The sequence below is a fragment of the Panthera leo genome, chromosome C2, assembly GCF_018350215.1.
Source record: "Panthera leo isolate Ple1 chromosome C2, P.leo_Ple1_pat1.1, whole genome shotgun sequence".
NCBI classification, from domain to species: domain Eukaryota; kingdom Metazoa; phylum Chordata; class Mammalia; order Carnivora; family Felidae; genus Panthera; species Panthera leo.
This window is the reverse complement of record NC_056687.1, coordinates 126670029-126695311: the sequence shown is the minus strand read 5'-3', so window position 1 is coordinate 126695311 and position 25283 is coordinate 126670029. Positions and strand designations below refer to the sequence as shown.

General features: G+C 37.2%; 1 protein-coding gene across 4 annotated transcripts in view; it reads left to right on the top strand.

Annotated features, from left to right (window-relative positions):
- Nucleotides 1–25283, top strand: part of PPP2R3A (protein phosphatase 2 regulatory subunit B''alpha) — a 211850-nt gene that overhangs the window by 117935 nt on the left and 68632 nt on the right. For all 4 annotated transcript variants that reach the window (XM_042955652.1, XM_042955653.1, XM_042955655.1 and 1 more), the window contains exons 7-8: nucleotides 14154–14228; nucleotides 22660–22746. In XM_042955652.1, the coding sequence (XP_042811586.1) occupies nucleotides 14154–14228; nucleotides 22660–22746 (162 nt within the window). The remainder of the gene's footprint in view (nucleotides 1–14153; nucleotides 14229–22659; nucleotides 22747–25283) is intronic.

Below are 25283 nucleotides of genomic sequence, written 5' to 3'. Positions count from 1 at the left end.
TTATGTTTTGTCCCCCTCCCTGTTTTTATATTATTTTTGCTTCCCTTCCCTTGTGTTCATCTGTTCTATGTCTTAAAGTCCTCACAGGAGTGAAGTCATATGGTATTTGTCTTTCTCTGACTAATTTCGCTTAGCATAATACCCTCTAGTTCCATCCATGTAGTTGCAAATAGCAAGATTTCATTCTTTTTGATTGCTGTTACTCAAGCCTTTAAAATGAAAATAAATTCCATCACATGCAACAACATGGATAAACTTTGAGGGCATTATGCTAAGTGAGATAAGCCAGGTACAAAAAGACAGATACGGCACTACTCTGCATATTTGAGGTATCTAAAGTAGTCAGACTCCTAGGAAGAATTTCTTGCCAGAGCTTAGGGTGGGGAGGGTGTGTAGGGAGTTGTTTGGTGGGTGTAGAGTTTCATTTATGCACAATTGGAGTGGGAGGGACCTGTCGCACAACAATGGATAAGTGGTTGACAGTATTGTACTATACAGTCAGAAATTGTTGGGAGGATGAATTTTTTGTTATGTTGGGTTTTTTGCCACAAAAAGAAAAGAAAGCCGGGCAGCTGTATTAGTATCAGACAAAGTTTTAAAGTAAATACTGTTGCTACAGAAAGATAAAGGGATCAGTTGATTCATCAGGAACGTAACAATTCATGAAGACTAAAATAAGAATGATACAGGGATCAATTCATCAAGAATATAACAATTCATATATTCAAGAATATGACAATTCAGTATAACAACATGGTGAATCTAAATGTTTATGGACCCACCCCACTCACAGCAATGGACAGATCATCTAATCAAAAAATCAACAAGAAAACAATGGCTTTGAATGACACACTGGACCAGATGGACTTAACAGATATATTCAGAACATTTCATCCTAAAGCAGCAGAATATACATTTTTCTCCAGTGCACATGGCATATTCTCCAGAATAGACCACATACTGGGACACAAATCAGCCCTCAGCACATACAAAAAGATGGAGATCATACCGTGTGTATTTTCAGACCACAACGCTATGAAACTCAATATCAATCACAAGAAAAAATTTGGAAAGGTAACAAATATGTGGAGACTGAAGATCATCATACTAAAGCATGAATGGGCTAACCAAGAAGTTAAAGAGGAAATTAAAAAGTATATGGAAGCCCATAAAAATGGTAACACCACAACCCAAAACCTCTGGGACGCAGCAAAGGTGGTCATAAGAAGAAAATGTATAGCAATCCAGGCCTTCCTAAAGAAGGAAGAAAGATCTCAGATCTTACACCTTACGCCTTAAAGAACTGGAAAAAGAACAGCAAATAAAACCCAAAACCAGCAGAAGACAGGAAATAATAAAGATTAGAACAGAAATAAATGCTATCAAAACCAAAAAAACAGTAGAACAGATCAATTGAAACCAGAAGCTGGTTCCTTGACAGAATTAACAAAATTGACAAACCACTAGCCAGTTTGATCAAAAGGAAAAAGGAAAGGACCTAAATAAATAAATAAATAAATAAATAAATAAATAAATAAATAAATAAATAAATAAATAAATAAAACCAAGAATGAAAGATTCAAGAGCTGAAGATGCTGGCATAGGAGGACACTGGGCTCACCTCGTCCTGCTGATCACTTAGATTCCACCTACATCTGCCTAAATAACCCAGAAAGCCACCAGAAGACCAGCAGAATGGACTCTCCGGAGCCAAGCATAGACAAGAGGCCTATGGAAGAGGGTAGGAAGGGCAGAGAGGCGGTGCATGCTACACAGACTGATGGGAGGGAGCCAGGGCGTTGGAGGGGCAGCCCGCCCAGCAAGGCAGAGCCCCCGAAGTCTGGCTTGCAGAAGCAGAGGGGCCAGACTCCGTGAGTTCTGACAGCCAGCGGGACTTAGCATCTGGAATGTTAAAAGTCAACAGCTCTGCTCTCAGAGAGTGGGGAGGATGAGAGGACACCAGGAGGGAGAGTTGTTGAGCCCCGGAAGACAGAGCTCAGCTCAATGGGGGAACAAAGGTGCTGGTAAGTGCCATTTCCCTCTCCCATCCCCCAGATGATATTCCAGAGGGAACCAGTTCCCATGACCAAACTTGGTTGCCCCGTGCAAACGCCCAACACTGTGCTTCTGTGGATCCATCCCTCTGCCTCCTTCCGGTGCTGCAGGGCCCCTCCCACAGGGGACCACCTACAGCAAAGCGAACTAAGCCTGCCCCTCCCGCCCCTGTGCACCTTGCAGATCCACCCTGGCTAATAACTCAGATCCCATCGAAGCTGCACCACAAGCCTGGCAGTGTGCAAGTAGCCCAGACAGGGGCCACACCACTCCACAGTGAGTCCTGCCCCTGGGAGAGGGAAAGATAAAGTACACACCAGTCTGACTGTGGCCCCAGCGGTGGGCTGGGGGCAGACATCAGGTCTGACTGAGGCCTTGCCACTAACACAAGTTACTCCGGACGGCACAGGGGAAGTGCCCTGTGGTTTGGAGCCACTGCAGGGACTACCCAAAATGACTAAATGGAAGAATTCTCCACAAAAGAAACTCCAGGAAATAGCGACAGCTAACAAATTGATCAAAAACAATTTAAGCAATATAATGGAACAAGAATTTAGAACAATAGTCATAAAATTAATCACTGGGCTTGAAGAGAGCATAGAGGACAGCAGAGAATCTATTGCTACAGAGATCAAGGGACTAAGAAATAGTCATGAGGAGCTAAAAAATGTTATAAATGAGGTGCAAAATAAAATGGAGTCAACCACAGCTCGGATTGAAGAGGCAGAGGAGAGAATAGGTGAATTAGAAGATAAAATTATGGAAAAAGAGGAAGCTGAGAAAAAGAGAGATAAAAAAATCCAGCAGTATGAGGGGAGAATTAGAGAACTAAGTGATGCAATCAAACGGAAATATATCCATATCATAGGAATTCCAGAAGAAGAAGACAAGAGAGAGAAAGGGGCTGAAGGTGTACTTGAACAAATCATAGCTGAGAACTTCCCTGATCTGGGGAAGGAAAAAGGCATTGAAACCCAAGAGGCACAGAGAACTCCCTTCAGATGTAACTTGAATCAATCTTCTGCATGACATATCATAGTGAAACTGGCAAAATACAAGGATAAAAAGAAAATTCTGAAAGCAGCTAGGGATAAACAGGCTCTAACTTACAAAGGTAGACATATAAGAGTAGTGGCAGACCTATCTATTGAAACTTCGCAGGCCAGAAAGGACTAGCAGGAAATCTTCAATGTGGTGAACAGAAAAAATATGCAGCCGAGAATCCTTTATCCAGCAAGTCTGTTATTTGGAACAGAAGGAGAGATAAAGGTCTTCCCAAACAAAAACTGAAGGAATTCATCACCACTAAACCAGCCCTGCAAGAGATCCTAAGTGGGATTCTGTGAGTGAAATGTTGCAAGGACCACAAAGTACCAGAGACATCACTACAGGCATGAAACCTACAGACATCACAATGACTCTAAACCCATATCTTTCAATAATAACACTGAATGTAAATGGACTAAATGCTCCAACCAAAAGACATAGGGTATCAGAATGGATTTAAAAAAAAACCCATCTATTTACTGTCTACAAGAGATTCACTTTAGACCTGAGGACACCTTCAGATTGAAAGTGAGGAGATGGAGAACTCTCTGTCATGCTACTGGAAGTCAAAAGAAAGCTGGAGTAGCCATACTTATATCAGACAAACTAGACTTTAAATTAAAGGCTGTAACAAGAGATGAAGAAGGGGACTATATAATAATTACAGGGTCTATCCATCAGGAAGAGGTAACAATTATAAATGCCTATGTGCCGAATACGGAGCCCCCAAATATATAAAACAATCACAAACATAAGCAACCTTATTGATATGAATGTGGTACTTGCAGGGGACTTTAATACCCCACATACAACAATGGATAGATCATCTAGACACAGGATCAATAAAGAAACAAGGGCCCTGAATGATACATTGGATCAGATGGACTTGACAGATATATTTAGAACTCTGCATCCCAAAGCAACAGAATATACTTTCTTCTCGAGTGCACATGGAACATTCTCCAAGATAGACCACATACTGGGTCACAAAACAGCCCTTCATAAGTATAAAAGAATTGAAATCATACCATGCACACTTTCAGACCACAATGCTATGAAACTTGAAATCAACCACAGGAAAAAGTCTGGAAAACTTCCAAAACCATGGAGGTTAAAGGACACCCTACTAAAGAATGAATGGGTCAACCAGGCAATTAGAGAAAAATTAAAAAATATATGGAAACAAACGAAAATGAAAATACAACAATCCAGATGTTTTGGGATGCAGCGAAGGCAGTCCTGAGAGGAAAATACATTGCAATCCAGGCCTATCTCAAGAAACAAGAAAAATCCCAAATACAAAATCTTAACAGCACACCTAAAGGAAATAGAAGCAGAACAGCAAAGACACCCCAAATCCAGCAGAAGAAGATAAATAATAAAGATCAGAGCAGAAATAAACAATATAGAATCTAAAAGAACTGTAGAGCAGATCAATGAAACCAAGAGTTGGTTTTTTGAAAAAATAAACAAAATTGATAAACCTCTAGCCAGGCTTCTCAAAAAAAAAAGGGAGATGACCCAAATAGATAAAATCATGAATGAAATGGAATTATTACAACCAGTCCCTCAGAAACACAAGCAATTATCAGGGAATACTATGAAAAATTATATGCCAACAAATTGGACAACCTGGAAGAAATGGACAAATTCCTAAGCACCCACACACTTCCAAAACTCAAACAGGAAGAAATAGAAAACTTGAACAGACCCATAACCAGCAAAGAAATTGAATCAGTTATCAAAAATCTCCCAACAAATAAGAGTCCAGGACCAGATGGCTTCCCTGGGGAATTCTACCAGACAATTAAAGCAGAGATAATACCTATCCTTCTCAAGCTGTTCCAAAAAATAGAAAGGGAAGGAAAACTTCCAGACTCATTCTATGAAGTCAGCATTACTTTGATTCCCAAACCAGACAGAGACCTAGCAAAAAAAAGAGAACTACAGGCCAATATCCCTGATGAATATGGATGCAAATATTCTCAATAAGATAGTAGCAAATTGAATTCAACAGCATATAAAAAGAATTATTCACCATGATCAAGTGGGATTCATTCCTGGGCTGCAGGGCTGGTTCAACATTCGCAAATCAATGTGATACATCACATTAAGAAAAGAAAAGAACCATATGATCCTGTCAGTCGCTGCAGAAAAGGCATTTGACAAAATTCAGCATTCCTTCTTAATGAAAACCCTCAAAAAAAGTCGGGGTAGAAGGAATATACTTAAACACTATTAAAGCCACTTATGAAAAGCCCACACCTAATATCATCCTCAATGGGGAAAAACTGAGAGCTTTCCCCCTGAGATCAGGAACACAACAGGGATGTCCACTCTCATCACTGTTGTTTAACATAGTGTTGGAAGTTCTAACATCAGCAATCAGACAACAAAAAGAAATCAAAGGCATCAAAATTGGCAAAGATGAAGTCAAGCTTTCACTTTTTGCAGATGAAATGATATTATGCATGGAAAACCCAATAGACTCCACCAAAAGTCTGCTAGAACTGATAACATGATTCCAGCAAAGTTGCAGCATATAAAATTAATGTACAGAAATCAGTTACATTCTTATACACTAATAATGAAGCAACAGAAAGACAAATAAAGAAACTGATCCCATTCACAATTGCACCAAGAAGCATAAAATACCTAGGAATAAACCTAACCAAAGATGTAAAAGATCTGTATGCTGAAAACTATAGAAAGCTTATGAAGGAAATTAAAGAAGATATAAAGATATGGAAAAACATTTCGTGCTCATGGATTGGAAGAATAAATATTATTAAAATGTCAATACTACCCAAAGCTATCTACACATTCAGTGCAATCCCAATCAAAATGGCACCAGCATTCTTCTCGAAGCTAGAACAAGCAATCGTAAAATTTGTACGGAACCACAAGAGACCCCGAATAGCCAAAGTAATATTGAAGAAGAAGACCAAAACAGGAGGCATCACAATCCCAGACTTTAGCCTCTACTATAAAGCTGTAATCATCAAGACAGCACGGTATTGGCACAAAAACAGACACATAGACCAATGGAATAGAATAGAGACTTCAGAACTGGAGAGCATGGCCAAAAGTATGGCAAACTCATCTTCGACAAAGCAGGAAAGAATATCCAATGGAAAAAAGACAGTCTCTTTAACAAATGGTGCTGGGAGAACAGGACAGCAACATGCAGAAGAATGAAACTAAACCACTTTCTTACACCACTCACAAAAATAAACTCAAAATGGGTAAAGGGCCTAAATGTGAGACTGGAAACCATCAAAACCCTAGAGGAGAAAGCAGGAAAAAACCTCTCTGACCTCAGCCGCAGGAGTTTCTTACTTGACCCATCTCCAAAAGCAAGGGAATTAAAAGCAAAAATGAACTATTGGGACCTCTTGAAGATAAAAAGCTTCTGCACTGCAAAGGAAACAATCAACAAAACTAAAAGGCAGCCAACAGAATGGGAAAAGATATTTGCAAATGACATATCAGATAAAGGGCTAGTATCCAAAATCTATAAAGAACTCACCAAAGTCCACACCTGAAAAAACAAATAATCCAATGAAGAAATGGGCAGAAAACATGAATAGACACTTCTCTAAAGAAGCCATCCAGATGGCCAACAGGCACATGAAAAGATGCTCAACATCGCTCCTCATCAGGGAAATACAAATCAAAGCCACACTGAGATACCACCTCACTCCAGTCAGAGTGGCTAAAATGAACAAATCAGGAGACTATAGATGCTGGAGAGGATGTGTAGAAACGGGAACCCTCTTGCACTGTCAGTGGGAATGCAAACTGGTGCAGCCACTCTGGAAAACAGTGTGGAGGTTCCTCAAAAAATTAAAAATAGATCTACCCTATGACCCAGCAATAGCACTGCTAGGAATTTACCCAAGGGATACAGGAGTGCTGATGCATAGGGGCACTTGTACCCCAATGTTTCTAGCAGCACTTTCAACAATAGCCAAATTATGGAAAGAGTGTAAATATCCATCAACTGATGAATGGATAAAGAAATTGTGGTTTATATACACAATGGAATACTACTTGTCAATGAGAATGAAATGTGTCCCTTTGTAGCAACGTGGATAGAAGTAGAGAGTGTTGTGCTAAGTGAAATAAGTCATACAGAGAAAGACAGATACCATATGTTTTCACTCTTATGTGGATCCTGAGAAACTTTACAGAAGACCGTGGGGGAACGGAAGGAAAAAAAGAAGGGGGACAGAGGGAGCCAAATCATAAGAGACTCTTAAAAACTGAGAATAAACTGAGGGTTGATGGGGGGGAGGGTGGGAGGGAGGGGAAAGTGGGTGATGGGTATTGAGGAGGGCACCTGTTGGGATGAGCACTGGGTGTTGTATGGAAACCAATTTGACAATAAATTTCATAAAAATAAATAAATAATAAAAGCTAAAAAAAAAAGAATGAAAGAGGTCCCTGATGAACATGGATGCAAAAGCCCTCAAGAAGATATTAGCCAACCAGATCCAACAATACATTAAAAAAATTATTCACCGACCAAGTGGGAATTATACCTGGGCTGCAGGGCTGGTTCAATATCCGCAAAACAATTAACGTGATTCATCACATCAATAAAAGAAAGAACAAGAACCATATGATCCTCTCATTAGATGCAGAGAAAGCATTTGACAAAATACAGCATCCTTTCTTGATAAAAACCCTCAAGAAAGTAGGGATAGAAGGATCATACCTCAAGATCGTAAAAGCCATATATCAATGACCCAACGCTAATATCATCTTCAATGGGGAAAAACTGAGACCTAAAACCCTAAGGTCAGGAACAAGACAGGGATGTCCACTCTCCAGTGTTATTCAACATAGTGTTGGAAGTCTTAGCATCTGCAGTCAGACAACATAAAGAAATAAAAGGCATCCAAAACAGTGAGGAGGAGGTCAAACTTGCACTCTTCGCAGATGACATGATACTCTGTATGGAAAACCCTAAAGATTCCACCAAACAACTGCTAGAACTGATGCATGAATTCAGCAAAGTCGGAGGATATAGAATCAACTCACAGAAATAGGTTGCATTCCTATGCACCAACAATGCAGCAACAGAAAGAGAAATCAAGGAATTGATCCCATTTACAATTGCACCAAAAACCATAAAATACCTAGGAATAAATCTAACCAAAGAGGTGAAAAATCTATACACTGGAAACTATAAGAAGCTTGAAGACACAAAAAAATGGAAAAAGATTCCATGCTCCTGGATAGGAAGAACAAATATTGTTAAAATGTCAATATTACCCAAAGCAATCTACACATTCAATTGCAATCCCTATCAAAATAACACCAACATTCTTCACAGAGCTAGAACAAATAATCCTAAAATTTGTATGGAACCAGAAAAGACGAATAGCCAAAGCAGTTTTGAAAAAGAAAACCAAAGCAGGAGGCATCACAATCCCGGACTTCAAGATATACTACAAAGCTGTAATCATCTGGACAGTATGGTACTGGCACAAGAACAGACATTCAGATCAATGGAACAGAATAGAGAACCCAAAAATGGACCCACAAACATATGGGTAACTAAACTTTGACAAAGCAGGAGAGAATACCCAATGGAATAAAGACAGTCTCTTCAGCAAGTGGTGCTGGGAAAAGTGGATAGCAACATGCAGAAGAATGAACCTGGACCACTTTCTTACACCATACACAAAACTAAACTCAAAATGAATGAAAGACCTAAGTGTAAGATGGGAAGCCATCAAAATAATTGAGGAGAAAGCAGGCAGAAACCTCTTTGATCTTGGCCACAGCAACTTCTTACTCAACACGTCTCCAGAGGCAAGGGAAACAAAAGCAAAAATGAACTACTGGGACCTCATAAAAATAAAAACCTTATGCACAGCGAAGGAAACAATCAACAAAACTAAAAGGCAACTGATGGAATGGGAGAAGATATTTGCAAACGACATATCAGATAAAGGGTTAGTATCCAAAATCTATAAAGAACTCATCAGTGTCAACACCCAAAAAACAAATAATCCAGTGAAGAAATGGGCAAAAGACATGAATAGATACTTCTCTAAAGAAGACATCCAGATGGCCAACAAGCACATGAAAAAATGCTCAACATCACTCATCATCAGGGAAATACACATCAAAACCACAATGAGATACCACCTCACACCTGTCAGAATGGCTAACATTAACAACTCAGGCAACAACAGATGTTGGCGAGGATGTGGAGAAAGAGGATCTCTTTTGCATTGTTGGTGGGAATGCAAGCTGATGCAGCCACTCTGGAAAATAGTATGGAGGTTCCTCAAAAAATTAAAAATGGAACTACCCTACTAGCCAGCAATTGCACTACTAGGCATTTACCCAAAGGATATAGGTATGCTGTTTCGAAGGGGCACAAGCACCCCAGTGTTTATAGCAGTACTATTAGCAACAGCCAAAGTATGGAAAGAGCCCAAATTTCCATCGATGGATGAATGGATAAAGAAGATGTGGTAGATATATACAATGGAGTATTACTCAGCAATCAAAAAGAATGAAATCTTGTCATTTGCAACTACGTGGATGGAACTCAAGGGCATGATACTAAGTGAAATTAGTCAGAAAAAGACAAATATCATATGACTTGTATGAGGACTTTAAGAGACAAAACAGATGAACATAAGAGAAGGGAAACAAAAATAATATAAAAACAGGGAGGGGGACAAAACATAAGAGACTCTTAAATATGGAAAACAGACAGGATTACTGGAGGTGTTGTGGGAGGGGGGGATTAAGAACTCTACTCCTGAAATCATTGTTGCACTATATACTAACTAATTTGGATGTAAATTAAAAAATAATAAAGTTAATAAAAATTTAAAAAAAATATTAGGTAACAAAATTTTTAAAAACAAGATAAAAATAAATGTTTGTGGACCTTACAACAGACCTTCAAAATGCATGAAGTAAAATCTGATAGAACTGCAAAGATACATTCACAATTATAATTGCAGATTTCCATGTGCTGCTCTCAATAATGAACAAGTTGAGAGAAATCAATAAGGATATAGAACATTTGAACAATACTATGAACCAACTTGACCTAATTGACATTTATATTACTCTTTACCAATCAGCAGTAGAATACACGTTCCTTTAACATGTAAACAGAATATTTACCAAGATAGACCATATTCTGAGCCATAGAAGAAATCTCAATAAATTTTCAAAATTCAGTTCATAAACTGAATCATCACAGAATAAAGGATTTCTTTGACTTTAATGGGATTAAATTAGAAATCATGAAAGATCTTTGAAAATTCTCCAAATATTTGATAACTAGCACTTTTAAATAACCCATGAGTCAGAGAAGAAATCAAAAGGAAAGTTAAGAATTATCTTGAACTGAATGAAAACATGTCAAAGTTTGTGGGATGCTGCTAAAACTGTATTTAGTAAGAGAGTTTGGAAAGTTTACAGATGACGTGATCAGAATACAAAAATCAATTCTCCTTCCATATACCAGCAACAGAAATTGGAAATTGAATGCCATTTGTAATACCACCCAAAAATATTAAATACTTAGAGATGAATCTGACAAAGGTGTGCAAGACCTGTACACTAAAAACAGCGAAACGTTGCTGAGAGACATGAAATAAGATTTATATAAATGGAGAGAGAGGTCTTTACGAGTGGGAGAACTTGAAATTGTTATGATGTCAATTCTATGTTAGCTTTGACTTGTAGAACCATAGTAATGTTCAAATACTCTCCCTCTAAGAAATAATGAATTAAAATCAACCTGTAACTGTGGGAAAGAAACTCAGAATAAAATAATAAACAGTAGCAAATGAACTAAACTGTATTATAACCACATCAAAGAGGATGAAGGAGAGAGCTAACCTAAGTAACCCTGGAAAACAGTATTTTAATTGGATACCATATGACTAACGACAAAAAGAACTATGCACAAATACTGTACTCTCTTTAGTAAATTTGTTTCTCAGTGCAGTATAGGTTGGCCGTTGCGTTAAAGTTACAAAGGAAAGAGGGAAGGTTAGAATGAACCTTGTGGTTAGAACCCATTATCTATATGATTACATAGTTTTTAGCATAAATAGATAAATATAGAAAGAAATAGAAGTGTGTATGCGTGGATTAGTATACAGGAGTTCCCCCTTTATAAGCAGTTTCATTTATTCAGTTATTGAGGTAACTGCAGTCTAGAAGCAGATGATCCTCCTGACATAATGTCAGTTGGTGAGTAGTGGCCCAAGGCTACGTCACAATGCCTAAGTTAATCACCTCATTTCATCTCACCGTGAGGCATCTTATCATCTCATATCACAAGTTAAAAGGTGAGTACAGTAGTACAATGATATATTTTGAGAGAGAAATCATATTCACATAACTTTTATTGCAGTATATTGTTATAATTATTGTATTTCATTATTGTTGTTAACCTCTTACTGGGCCTAATTTATAAATTAAACTTTATCATATGTATAGGAAAAAACATAGTATATATAGGGTTCACTACTGTTTGTAATTTCAGGCAGCCCCTGGGAGTCTTGGAAGATCTCCCCAGCAGATAAGGGGAGGACTGCTGTACATACATATATTCCTAGTTCTTCCTGCTAAGAGGGTCCAGGAGCAGTGACACCCTAGAAGTAATGAGCACCTCTAGCACCCAGATTTCTACATGGTTTTTAAATACCATTTTCCAATAAAGGACCCAGGGCTCTTTGGGGAAAAGGGTTGATTCCAGGATTGTAACAAGGAAAATATAATATGAGCCTGGACCATGTTGTGATACCAGAAAGTATAAAAGTGCTTGCAAAAGGATGGGGCATGTCAAGAGGACACAGGGGCCAACCTGATCGAGTTCCCAGTGGCCACAGCAATATCAATTTGAGCAACAAAATAAATAATGATAGTGTTGGATTGTAACCCATAGAATAAAGTAAATACCCATGAATCTATACTGATATGAACTGAACAAATAAATATGTGGGAGAGGAGGGATAGCTCTTCCTTATAAAAGAATTCTAGTTAATAAATGTAGAAATAATGAGGAAAATACAAAATAAACACCACAGTATAAATGTCATAGGTTCTACAAATGACTGCTAATATCACTGGGCAAAAATTTGCAGAGAAACAGGATATTAGCAGAGTCTCCAAGTATCTCCCCCTACAAGATTTATTAACTATTGAGGGAAAATAAGATAGCAAACCCAGCAGTCACCATTTCAGCCAAATGTGATCAATATTAACTCTACAAGATATAAGACATAACTACATCATACTCTCATATGACTGAAAAGGACACAATACCACTTCTGTCATATATCTGCTGAAAATGTGTAATCTTAATCTAATCATGAGAAAACAGACAAAACCATGTTGAGAGACATTCTACAGAATAATTGACCAGGACTCATTAAGAATGTCAAAATCATAAAATACAAGACTGAGGAACTGTCAGAGTTCCGTGAGACAGTGAGACACAAGAACTAAACTAGGATCCTGGAACAGAAAAAAACACTAAAGGAAAAGCTGGTAAAATTTGAATAATGTCTGTAGTGTAGTATTGTACCGATGTTCATTTCCTAGTTTTGATCATTATACTATGGTTTGTAAGTTGTTGCCATTATGGAAAGCTGGGAGAAGGGCATAGAAATCTCTAATATTTTTGTAACTTTTCCCTTGGTCTAAAATTATTTCCAAATAAAAAGTTAAATAGTAAGGTCCATTGCTTTGAGACTGTGTTGGTAGGTATGTATAGCTAACCATTCTGAAGAATTGAAGAAAAGCGATAATAATTGATGTCTGTCCATTTATAACCAATTAATAGATTATATCTATGTTGGCATTGCTGTTGCCTCTGGTTATTAAATTAACAGTAATCATCTCCAATAGGTTTTCCAGGTTTATTCAAAGTGCTTTAAAATTTAATTAGAAAATAAAAATGGTTGGGTTGCCTGGGTGGCTCGGTCAGTTAAGTGTCCAACTTCAACTCAGGTCATGATCTCGCAGTTCATGAGTCCGGGCCCTACATCAAACTCTGTGCTGACAGCCCAGAGCCTGGAGCCTCCTTCAGATTCTGTGTCTCCCTCTCACTCTCTGCCCCTCCCCCGCTCATGCTCTGTCTCTCACTCAAAAATAAACAAACATTAAAAAGAAAAAAGAGAAGAAAAATGGTATTTCAGGGTTTTAAAATTCTAATAGTCTTCCATGAGAAAAAGCAGATTTTAAAATAAAACTAAAATCTGGGGCGCCTGGGTGGCTCAGTCGGTTAAGCATCCGACTTTGGCTCAGGTCATGATCTCGCGGTCCATGGGTTCGAGCCCCACGTCAGGCTCTGTGCTGACCACTCAGAGCCTGGAGCCTGTTTCTGATTCTGTGTCTCCCTCTCTCTCTGACACTCCCCCATTCATACTCTGTCTCTGTCTCAAAAATAAATAAACGTTAAAAAAAAATTTTAAAAAAAATAATAAATAAAATAAAATAAAACTAAAATCCTAAATTAAAAATAGATTTGTCCACACAGTTATTCTGATGGACATTAGCTGACCCATACAATTTAACATAGATTTCAAACTACTTGGCTACATGGCTATTTTTTTTCCTCAGGTATTTCCCATGTCTCTAGGTTAAGAAAGAATCATTATAGTTGGCTGTGTCTTGTCACTTGTGTGTGTAAATTTCTCTTAACCACCCCTACCCCAGAATCTGTGTGGTGAATTTCCCTGACATGCCTTGACATGTTAAAATTACATATCTCTAAGATATTTGATTCACAAACCACCAAATATAGTTAAATTACAATTTTAATGTTTTATTGAAGTATACTAGCATATCAAAAAGCACACATAAGTATGCTTGTAATAAAATTTGTATTTAATAAAGTGTTAAATTTTAAGTGCATTGTTCAGTATTCCAAAAATAGCAGGTTTGCTCAACTGGCTACTTACTCTACAGGAAAGAAAAATTCTGTTGGCGTTTAGTTTTTTTATTTTGTTTTTTGGTGTGTTTGTTAATTTGGTTTTGGTCTTAATCTTCTTTAGGATGTGGTAGATACACACCCTGGCCTCACGTTCCTGAAAGATGCTCCAGAATTCCACTCTCGCTACATCACCACGGTAGGCTGCGTCCACTTTTGTCTTAATATAACTCTCCAAGTTTCCTTTTTATCACTGTCTACTATTCAGGTTTTCAGATCTTTATGAAAAAAGTAACATGGACTATAATGATTATTTTAAGTGGAAGGAAGGTACCGTAAAATTGAATTCATGATTTATGTCTATTTTCCTTCTTATAAGTACTAAGTCTTAAGAGGTCTCTTGTCTACAAAATTAGAGTAATATATTCATCCTGTCTGGTCTTGTGAGGTACCTTTTTGCTTTGTTATTGATATTGACATTTAGCATTTGCAAATAATACTGAAAAGAAATTTCATAACCCTTTCCCAGAAAAAAGATGTGTCTCAAAGTTAGAACCGGAAATGATAATGAGAAATAGCTACATGTAATTAGAAAACAAATCATATAAGAATTTAACAGAACATGCTGACTAGTCATAGGCAAGGCATGAATTATGAGTCAGAGCACACAGACCTGGAGTGCACATTGCAACCACATCGGCATCTTTGCCCAAGCTCCCAGAGTATCTTTAGAGGAATTCCAAAGATGAGCCCCAGGACAAACCCCTCTGTCATAGCCACACTCAAGCGAGATAGCCCTTGTATCTGGCTCACATCTTCAAATAATATTACAAGGCGTCCCCTCTGAGGAGAACCTTCTCAGGGTACTTTTTGTTGACCATGAATATCTTGGGTTCTGTCAAGCTACAGAATACTACCATTTTTCTCCTTTAGGAACTTCATTCTTGGCTTTTACATTGGCTCTCTTCTGTTGTGAAACTTTGTAAGTCTTTCTTTGAGCCAGAAGGTGTCACTGTCTTCTAAGACTATCTCAAGTTATTTTTGACTGTTAACCACACCACTGTACTAAATTCCTGCCACCACAGTCGCCCTGGTACAGTCACCCTTGTTTCTCACTTGGATTACTTCTAATTGGCCTTCCTGCTTATACCTTCATTGCCCTAAAGTCCCACAAAGCAGAGTAATCCTTTGAAAATGTAAGATCATGTCACTCCTCTGTTCAAACCCTCCAGTGGTTTCCATCTCAGAGTAAAAGCCAACATTCTTCCTTGCCAAGACTCTCCCTAATACCACCCCCCCCCCCCAAACCCCTGACACACACACACACACACACACACACACACACACCCTTAGACACCCTTACAACATATGTAATCTCATCTCTCCTATTACCCTGCCCCTCCTTTACTGTGTTTTGGCCATAGTGGTGTCCTGGAACAAACCAACTCCACTGCCTCAGGTGCTTTTTTCTTACTCTTTCCTCTGCCTGAAATAGTCTTCCTACAGATTTCTGCATGACTTTGCTCTTTTACTTCATGCAGCTATATGCTCAGATATTCCCTTATTAGTGAGGCCTTTTCTTCTTCACCCTTCTTCTCCCTCTGCCCCCGCCCCTGTACTCTCTCTTTATTCATTTGTTCTGCTTTATTTTTCTTCTTAGCTCATATATCATCTGATATTTAAATTTTAAATTCTCCTTCTCTGTCGTAGAAACTCCATTAGAGCAGGGAATTTGTCTATATCTTTCACTGCAGAATCTCCAATACCTAGAATAAGGACTAGCACATATTAGATACACAGTATTTATTGAGTGAATAAATGAAATTATATATGCTTAAGAATTCTACACATTAACTCTGGCTTCAATCCCATAGGGAATTATTGGTTCTGATTGTTGATTGTTCTATAAATCCAGGGCATATTAATAGCATAATTTAAAATCTTAAGTGCTGGAAAAGATCTTAGAGATAATCCATCTCAACCTTCTACCAATTCAGAAAATTCTGTCTACAGAGGAACTCTTTATTGGAATTTATTCTTAGAAAAGATGTTTAAATAATAGAATTGTAAAGTAGAGATAAATTTTCTTTCCCTACACCTTCTATTTGTTGAAGTATGATCCTTGGACCCATGATGGTCTGTGGTCATCTAGCAAGTGGTCTCCAGGAAGTTTTATAATTTCAGAATAAAAAGCCATGAAACAGTTTTGTTCACATATAATTCATATTTTCCTAGAAATTCTGTCATGTTAATCATTGAACAAAGAGAACTAAATTGGTCACTTAACAGAATACAATTAATTACCTCTGCTCACACATTTTCATGGCATTTGCATATTATTTATATCTTTAAAATTTATACTCTGTTATTATTATGCTTCTTTATCCCCAATTCACAAAACTAAATCCATCATTACTCAGAAATACTGGGGCACCTGGATGGCTCAGTCGATTCGGCTGTGCTGACAGCTCAGAGCCTGGAGCCTGCTTCAGATTCTTTGTTTCTGTCTCTCTCTCTCTGCCCCTCCCCTGCTCATGCTCTGTCTCTCTCTGACAAAAAATAAATTTAAAAAATAAAGAACTTAAAAAAAAAGAATTACAAAAGTATAAAACAATTGTGATGAAATAATGATAACAGGGTGATTCAAAACAGCATCATATCATAAATAGTAAACAAGATCCAACTGAGACTGTAGAATATGAATCTCTGTGTACTAAGATAAGTGCATCTATTGTGATAACTTCATAGTGCCATCTAAAAAAGGAAAATGCAGGGGCGCCTGGGTAGTTTAGAGCCCTGCTACAGGCTCTGCACTGACAGTGTGGAGCCTGCTTGGGATTCCCTCCCTCCCTCCCTCCCTCCCTCCCTCCCTCCCTCTCTTTCTCTCTCTCTCTCTCTCTCTCTCTCTCTCTCTCTCTCTCTCTCTCTCTGCCTCTCTGCTCTTCCCCACTCATGCTCGCTCGCTCTCTCTCAAAATAAATAAACATTTTTAAAAATTAAATAAATAAAGAAAATGCATATAAAATGTATCACATGAATATCTGGAAACAGAATTTTGTTAAAGGACTGGTTATCTATTCTCCCCAGTGCCTTTTCTATTGGGAAATCTGGTCAAATAATGGCATGAAGTCATTGGAACTTATGCATTACTTCAGAGTACAGTGAGTTTTTCTAGAAGAAATGCAAAATAGGTTTTCTAGTATGAAATTAATGAAATGTTGTTAACGGCATAAAAGTGAATGAGAGAGGCATCATTCTCTATCCTGCTCGTAGCAAAAACTGATCAGATCATGCTATTTCTAAGATACTTAGGAAGATCAAGCTTGAAATTTAAGACAGCTATCTCAGAAAAATCTAAATTAATTTATTGAATGTTGTATAATCTCAGTACCATATGATGTAGAACAATTAGTATATTCTTTTGTTTGCGTGTCAGAATTATTCAGTTATTTTACTTTGTTTAGTTGAAAGAAACTGACACAAAGTATGACTCAAATATTAGCTTATGTGTGGCACTCATATGATGAAGAAAAGTTGGTCAACTTTTTATTTCTATTTATCACTAAAAACCTGTGCTATAGGAAAAGGCTTTTCATTTGTTTAGTTAATTATTTTGCCAGCTGTTTTTAGACGGAAGGACAGAGCACCAACTATGCATACAGAAAAAAGAACATCACTACTCAAGAGAATGCACCCAAAATTACTCCGTATTCTTCTTTATTTCCAGAGACAAGTTAGCATTTGAAAAATAAGTCTCTTGAAAGTGAATGGAAATGAAAATTGGAAATACTAGCAACTTACAGTCTTGAGTTTACAGTTTCACATGCCATGCAAAGAAATTGCCAGTGAATAAAAGATACTGCTTATCCTAACTGGCATATGCTGACTTCTGAGGGAAGAGGTGCTCATAGGAGTTTTTAAAATAAGCAATGAGATTGAAAATACTTCTGTGTGATATTGGTGCTGGCAGCAAAGACATTCTCTGGCTTCCTCTGATGATGTCTTAGCAATGTATTCAATGTCTTGATTGGCCTGAAGCCATCACTTCAGACCAAAATGCCAGGATTTTAATTGCTGAGGACAAAGTACTGATATTTCCTAAGATGACTAAATTGTGGTGGAGACTGCTGATTACTAACAGCTTGCCTCTTTCCCCTTGAGAACTTCTCCTCTTGACAGAGAAAGGAAGAAATGTGTATTAGATTTTTTTTAAGTCCACATTCTGCAGAAGACCATGAAGAAATACTTTTCAGAGCCATATTAACCAGAGTGGATTAAGAATCTTTTCACCACTTCCTGTCAGGTAGAAGAACCATGCTTCCAGCATTTGAGTCTGTTCATCTGCATTTAGGTTACCTACAATGAGCAATCTCTAATTTCTTTGTCTTCATCCAATCCACTTGTCAAAACCTGTCTGATAGAGCCACCACACACTTACTTGCATTCCTGGTGACCTATACTTGTAAATTAGAGGTTTCCAGCTCAATAGGTACAAAGCAAAAGAAAGGAAACTGATTTAAGAGTCAAACTATCAAGTTAACTGGAGGTCCCGTGGTAAAAACAAATTTGTCGAATTTCATTCCGCTCACTGCTAATAAACAATTATTCTTACTATTATTAATTTTTAAATTTTGTTTACTAGTTTTAAAATTGGGATTCATTTCTTTTTTATTTACCTAAGAGTTGTAGAACAAAATTAGGGGAAAAACAAGGGTAATTGATGTAGAACCAAGCAGCTACATGTTCTCACCACTAGATGGTATCCTTACCTAAATAAGCTAAAATGCTGAATCAGTAATGTGGAAACCAATAAACGTGCTGATGAAGTGGGGCAACTGAATAAAGAGATTTAGACTATGGAAAAGGAATACATTTTTTAATATTATTAGATAAGTTAGGGGCTAAAAATAGGAAATGCTTAACAGTCAAAATATTAATTTTAAAAATTCTTTCAAAAAATGAATAATAAGCAAAAATAAATACAGATCAAAACTTTATGATTTTAAGTGTAACACAGTACATCCCAAAATAATATATTTGAAGAGTATATAAATATTAAATATTGGTAGGAAACTCAAACGTTAAGAAAATTGATAATCAAAATCAAATAATAAGGATAAAAATATAATCAACATATAAAACTTTGGTGTAATAATATGTATTGAAATTGACTTTTACTTGAGAGAGGAGTCATGGAACTATGATCAATGGTATTCTTAATGTTTATTTTCATATATATAATTTCTGTGCTAAAAAGCCTCCATCTTTTTTATATGAACTTTTGCCAAGCTAGTGTTAAGAATGCATTGTTGAGTAAGCCACATTTTCTGCCCTGAAGCACCTCAAGTCAGATTCTGAATGATTGGAGCCAATAGAGAATTTACATACCAGCTAGTCCTAGCTTGAATCTAATGCAGGAATCCTGTTTTAAATAATTGTGGTGAGAAGAAACCTTACTACTTTATACAACCCATTGCTTCATAGGGCTAATTTTAGGAAATTCTTACTTATTTTAAAGCATTTTAGTGTAAGGAGTATCCAGTAGTTTTAGTTGTGCTTCTGGTGCAACACAGAGACAAATCAGCTGCTTCTCCCACCTGATAGTCAGCCATTCAGATCATGGTCACAGGTACACTCTAGTCTTACTTTTTCCTCAAGAGTAAAAATTACTAAATTAATAGTATCCTTTACAATAATTTTGAATATAGTTACCCTTCTCTGTTTTATGTTTTCTGTACACTTTATATGCCATCTATCTATCTGTAAGTCACAAACAACAGTACTGATTTATATGAAATACTAATTAGAGACCTTTCTTGGGTTGGCATCCATCTGCTACTTACAATGCTGACTAGAGTTATTCAACTAGCTACAAATCCAACCCATATGTCTTTATCACAGGTACAATATGAAAGTCTTTGTTACACAACTCTCAAACCTCATTAATTTATCAAGCAGTTTTCTAAGGAAGACATACAGATGGCCAACAGGTACATGAAAAGGTGCTCAACAGCACTAATCATCAGGGAAATGCAAATCAAAACCACAATGAGATATCACCTCACACCTGTTAGAATGACTAATAACAAAAAGACAGGAAAATAACAAGTGTTGGCAAGGATGTAGAAAAAAAGGAACCCTTGTGCACTGTTGGTGTGGATGCAAATTTGTTCACCCACTATGGAAGACTGTATGAGATTCTTCAAAAAATTAAAAATACAATCACTGTATGATCCAGCAATTTTACTGCAGGGTATTTATCTGAAGAAAAAAAGATCCCAACTCAAAAAGATAAATGCACCCCATGTTCATTGCAGCATTATTTACAGTAGCCACAATATGGAAACAACCTAAGTGTTCCTCAGTGGATGGATAAAGAAGATGAGGTATATACATACAGTTGACCCTTGAACAACATGGGTTTGAACGGCATGGGTCCATTTATATGCAGATTTTCTTTATAGCACTGTAAATATATTTTCTCTTTCTTATGATTTTCTTAATATTTTCTCTAGCTTTATTGTAAGAATACAGTTATACAGTACATATACCATGTACAGAATATATGTTAATCAGCTGTTTTTGTTATTCGTAAGGCTTCTAGTCAACAGTAAGCTATTAGTAGTTAAGTTTTGGGGGAGTCAAAAGGTATATGTGGAGTTTCAACTGCACACATGGCCAGGGTTGGCACCCTTAACTCATGAAATCTTGCCATCTGCAACAACACAGATCAACTCTGAAAATATTACGCTAAGTGAAATAAGTCAGTCAGAGACAGATACTGTATGATCTCTCTTATATGTGGAATCCAAAAACACACACAAAAAAAACAAAGTTAAGCTCATAGATACAGAAAACAGATTGGTGGTTTCCAAAGGCAGGGGGTAGGTGGGGCAAAATGGGTGAAGAGGGAGTTAAAAGGTACAAACTTCCAGTTATAGAGTAAATAAGTCATGGGAATATAAAGTACAGCATGATGACTATAGTTAATACTGTATATACTATATATAGTTAATAATATGCAGCACAAAAATACAAATATATTGCATATTTGGAAGTTGCTAAGAGAGTAAAGAGTTATCACAAGAAAAAAATTCTGTAACTATATATGGTGATCATTTTGCAGTATATAAATATATGTAATCATGTATACCTGAAACTAATGTATGTCAATTATTCCTCAAATAAAAAATGTATCAAGCACTTATTAGCTATCTGATGTATGCAAAGCACCATTATCAGGCACTGGGATGCAAGTCAAGAAAGACCTGGTACTTTGGAGTTTGGAGGTGATGATAGGTGTCTGACCACACCAGTGTGTTTAGAATATAACCACAGGATGAACGGAAGGAGACTCGCATGACAATTGGAGCACAGAAGACAGAGCTCTCTCTACCCTAGTCCCTGTTTTAGGGCTTCCTGTGGAGTTGGCAAGTTGAGCTAGATTTTGAAGGGTCAGGAGTTAGCACTGATAGCAGGAGTAGGATAAGGAAAGCTGGGCAACAGAAATTTGGGCCTTCATTCTGAGGCTGGTATTTCCCTGCTCTGTTCGAGAATCACTGTCTTTGCTAAAGAATCCAGAAGAGGAATGGTGGTGTAGTCCCCCATTACGCCTATTTGGGTAGATGTCCAAATGTCTTCCCTTTTTTGTTCTTCTTGCACCAAATAACTTTTAAAAAGGATCTAATCTTTTCCATGATAAAACCACCAATGATACAGGATTTCTGTTTTATTTGACAATCAAAATCAAAGGCAAAATGTCAAAAACTATTCAAGGTGCTCTTGCTGCCTTTTTTTTTTTTTTTTTTTTTTTTTTGAGAAAAGAAAAAAAAACAAAAAAGTAGCTGATCAAAGGGAAATTAAATGGGTGGGCATAACCCCAGGTAAAATTGTTAGGAATACACTGTGGCCTCCTCCCTCCAGGATGGCAGCTTTGTCTTCCTTCTCCAGTACTCTCCTGTACCACAACACACGTTGTCAATCTCAAACACATTTGCAACCCTTTCCCTCCTCTCTCGTCCTGTCCACCGTCTTCTCCAGAGTTTCCCATCTGTTGTTAAGCTCTTTTAAAACCCTAGCTAATAACAGAATTGTTCATGGCCAAGCATGGACTTGGTAGGAGATATCCCAGATGTATTTGAGTTTCCAGAGAGAGGCTGGAAGACTGGAAGTCTTTAAGATTCTAGTGAATAAGGCTAAAATAACCAGAATAATGCCCTCTTGAATCAGACTATGTTGGGAGCCATTCTTCTGACCCACCAATTGTTAAGCCAACCCAGTGTGTATTTCCTACCTCATTTACCTTCCGAAAACATCCAGCCCAGTAAGCACTGCTTGAATCAGGCATCAATGTATAAGATGAGAGTTAAATAAAGTGACATGTAGGCAGCTGGAATGCAGACTTATGAACAAAGAATATCTTTTTATTCTTCTTGGAATTATAGGGGCAGATGTAAATTACATGGTTCTAGTTTTTAAAATACAGTGTTAATTTTTATTAGAAATTACGCTTGACATAATCAGAAAACCAAAACATAGCTTTTTGTTCAAGGTACATTCATAAGATGGCTTTTGGTAAAGTAATAGTTATCTTCAATTTTTTTATTTGGTTGTTTTCCTTTTGGAACCAGGTTATTCAGAGAATATTCTACACAGTCAACAGATCTTGGAGTGGAAAAATAACTTCGACAGAAATAAGAAAAAGCAACTTTTTGCAAGTAGGTCTCTCATTGGAATTCATGTATAAAAGCAATTAAGGGGAGCCTGGGTGACTCAGTTAAGTGTCCAAGACTTGATACTGGCTCAGGTCATGATCTCACGGTCGTGGGACTGAGCCCCATGTTGAGCTCTGTGCTGAGCATGGAGCCTGCTTGGGTTTCTCTCTCTCTTTCTCTCTCGCTCTCTCCCCCCCACCCCGCCCTTTCCCTGCTTGCTCGCACATGCATGCTCTCTCTCTCTCAAAATAAATAAACCTAAAAAAAGAGCAGTTTAAATAATACTATTAGTTCATTTAACAAGTATTTGAGCGCTTACTGCATGCAAAGCACTTTCACTACTTTCAGTCATTAAGCATTTATCAGATAACCTGAGATGTGTTGGGGGTAACAAAGGTGAATAACCAGAGATTTTTGTATCGAGGCATGTGGAGTAAAAGAAAAGCACACAGTCACACCTGAGGAAAATTTTCACAGAAATGGATAACAAATATGCATAGAAGGCCTCACAGGACTGACATGTGATCTTGACCTTGGAGGATATTGGGAGTTTATCAAAGTCAAAAATTAGAAGGGGATTCCAGATAGAGGGAGCAGTATAAGCAAAGGCCCATAAGCATGAAAGTGTCTCAAGTCTCAAACGGAACAGTCTACTGGCTGGTGGCTCTGCAGAGACTGACCAGTGATGCAGCCTGGCAGGCTGGGTTAGGAAAGACCTTGCAAAAGGAATAGAGGGATTTTAACGTGATCCTTTTGGCAATGACTCTTTATCCAGCTCCTACTGGAGTGGAGAAAAATATTAAAAATTCTTTTAAGAAAGACACATTTCATTCAATTTTTTTATTTATTTTACCTACTATGAAAGTGTTGACCACTAGTGGGAGCCTTTTACTGAGGTAATCTTCGTGCCTGACTGTGGAAGCTTCTATTAATCTAAAGAATGGTTCATGGTTGAAAGGAAATATTTTATTTTCAATGAATCATACTAAATGAAGCTTAGGGTAATAATACCACCTTATGTACTCTTTATTTTTCCATGTCTTCATCTGAGACAAAGTAATGAAGACTTGGCAAAATGAGCAGCCCATAATACATATACACACCTTTTTTATTCTAAAATGAATAGTAATCATCACAGTGATTGTTAATATTTATTGAACACCTGGTGCCTGCCTCTCTCAGCAGGTAATATGGGATTGGTCAAAATGGCAGTAATTCCATAAAAAAGGCTTCATACCTTGAGAATGATGATAATCCCTCACATTCCTGAAGCACATTAGAGTTTATAGTTTCTAGCATTATTATAATATATATTTTTTTTAACTGATGATAAAATTTGAGGCTCAGATACGGTTGAATGACAGGTAAGATCACACAGCAAGTAAGTGATTGAATTGGAAACGGAACTCAAATGTTCTTCCTAGAACATGGTTTAATTTTTCCCCTTCTCCCCTACCCCTCTCCTTATTCTTCCTATTAGTGCATTATTCATGAATGTATGCTCGTAATGTATATGCTCATGAAGCATTCAAGTATGTGACATATCTAGAATAACCAGCAGAAGTCACTATTTATCTCTTTACGCTGCCATTTCATTCCTTTTCCCAGACAGAACCCACATTATCTGTGGTTTTATTCCCTTGTATGTTTACATGAAGTATACAGTTTTATTTTGTATGGCTACTGTTACGAGGTTTTGTAATATATGAGATCATTATTCTGTTAATTTGTTTTTTTCCACTAATGGTATATCTTGACATTCTTTTCATTTCCATTCATATAAATCTATCTCATTTTTATGATTCTTCTGCATAATCTGTGGTATGGTTCTACCGTAACTAAATTACATACTTCCCTTTAGAAGATGTTGAAGTCATTTTCATATTTTTTCTTTGGAAAGATGCAGTGCATATCCCTGTACTTTCCTCCTGTTAAGAATCTTTCTAGAATAGGGGTGCCTGAGTGGTTCAGTCGGTTAAGCATCCGACTTTGTCTCAGGTCATGATCTCATGGTTTGAGCCCCACGTTGGGCTCTGTGCTGACAGCTCAGAGCCTAGAGCCTGTTTTGGATTGTGTCTCCCTCTCTGTCTCTGCCCCTCCCCCGCTGACCCTCTGTCTCTCTCAAAAATAAACATTAAAAAATTTAAAAAAATTTTTCTAGAATAGACTACTGGAGGGAAAATCCTGGATCAAATGGTATGTACATTTTCAGTCTGATAGATCCTGCCAAAAACCTGTACTAGTTCACACACATTCACCAACAGCAGAAGTCATCTTTTTCATTTTATGACAATCCAGTAGGTTAAAATGAGAGCTGCTTCTCAAGATTTGTTTTAATGTACATATTCTGCTTTATACATGTTAAAGAACATTTTGTAAAACAAAACATTACAAGCCTTGTTTGGAAAACAAAAAAAAATTCCTGTTTTATCACCCTGCTACAGCTAATAACATTTTTGTATGTGTTTTTCTTGTCTCATATATATGTGCAGATTAAATGAATTTTACACATTCTTAGTGTGTATAATTTTATATACCAT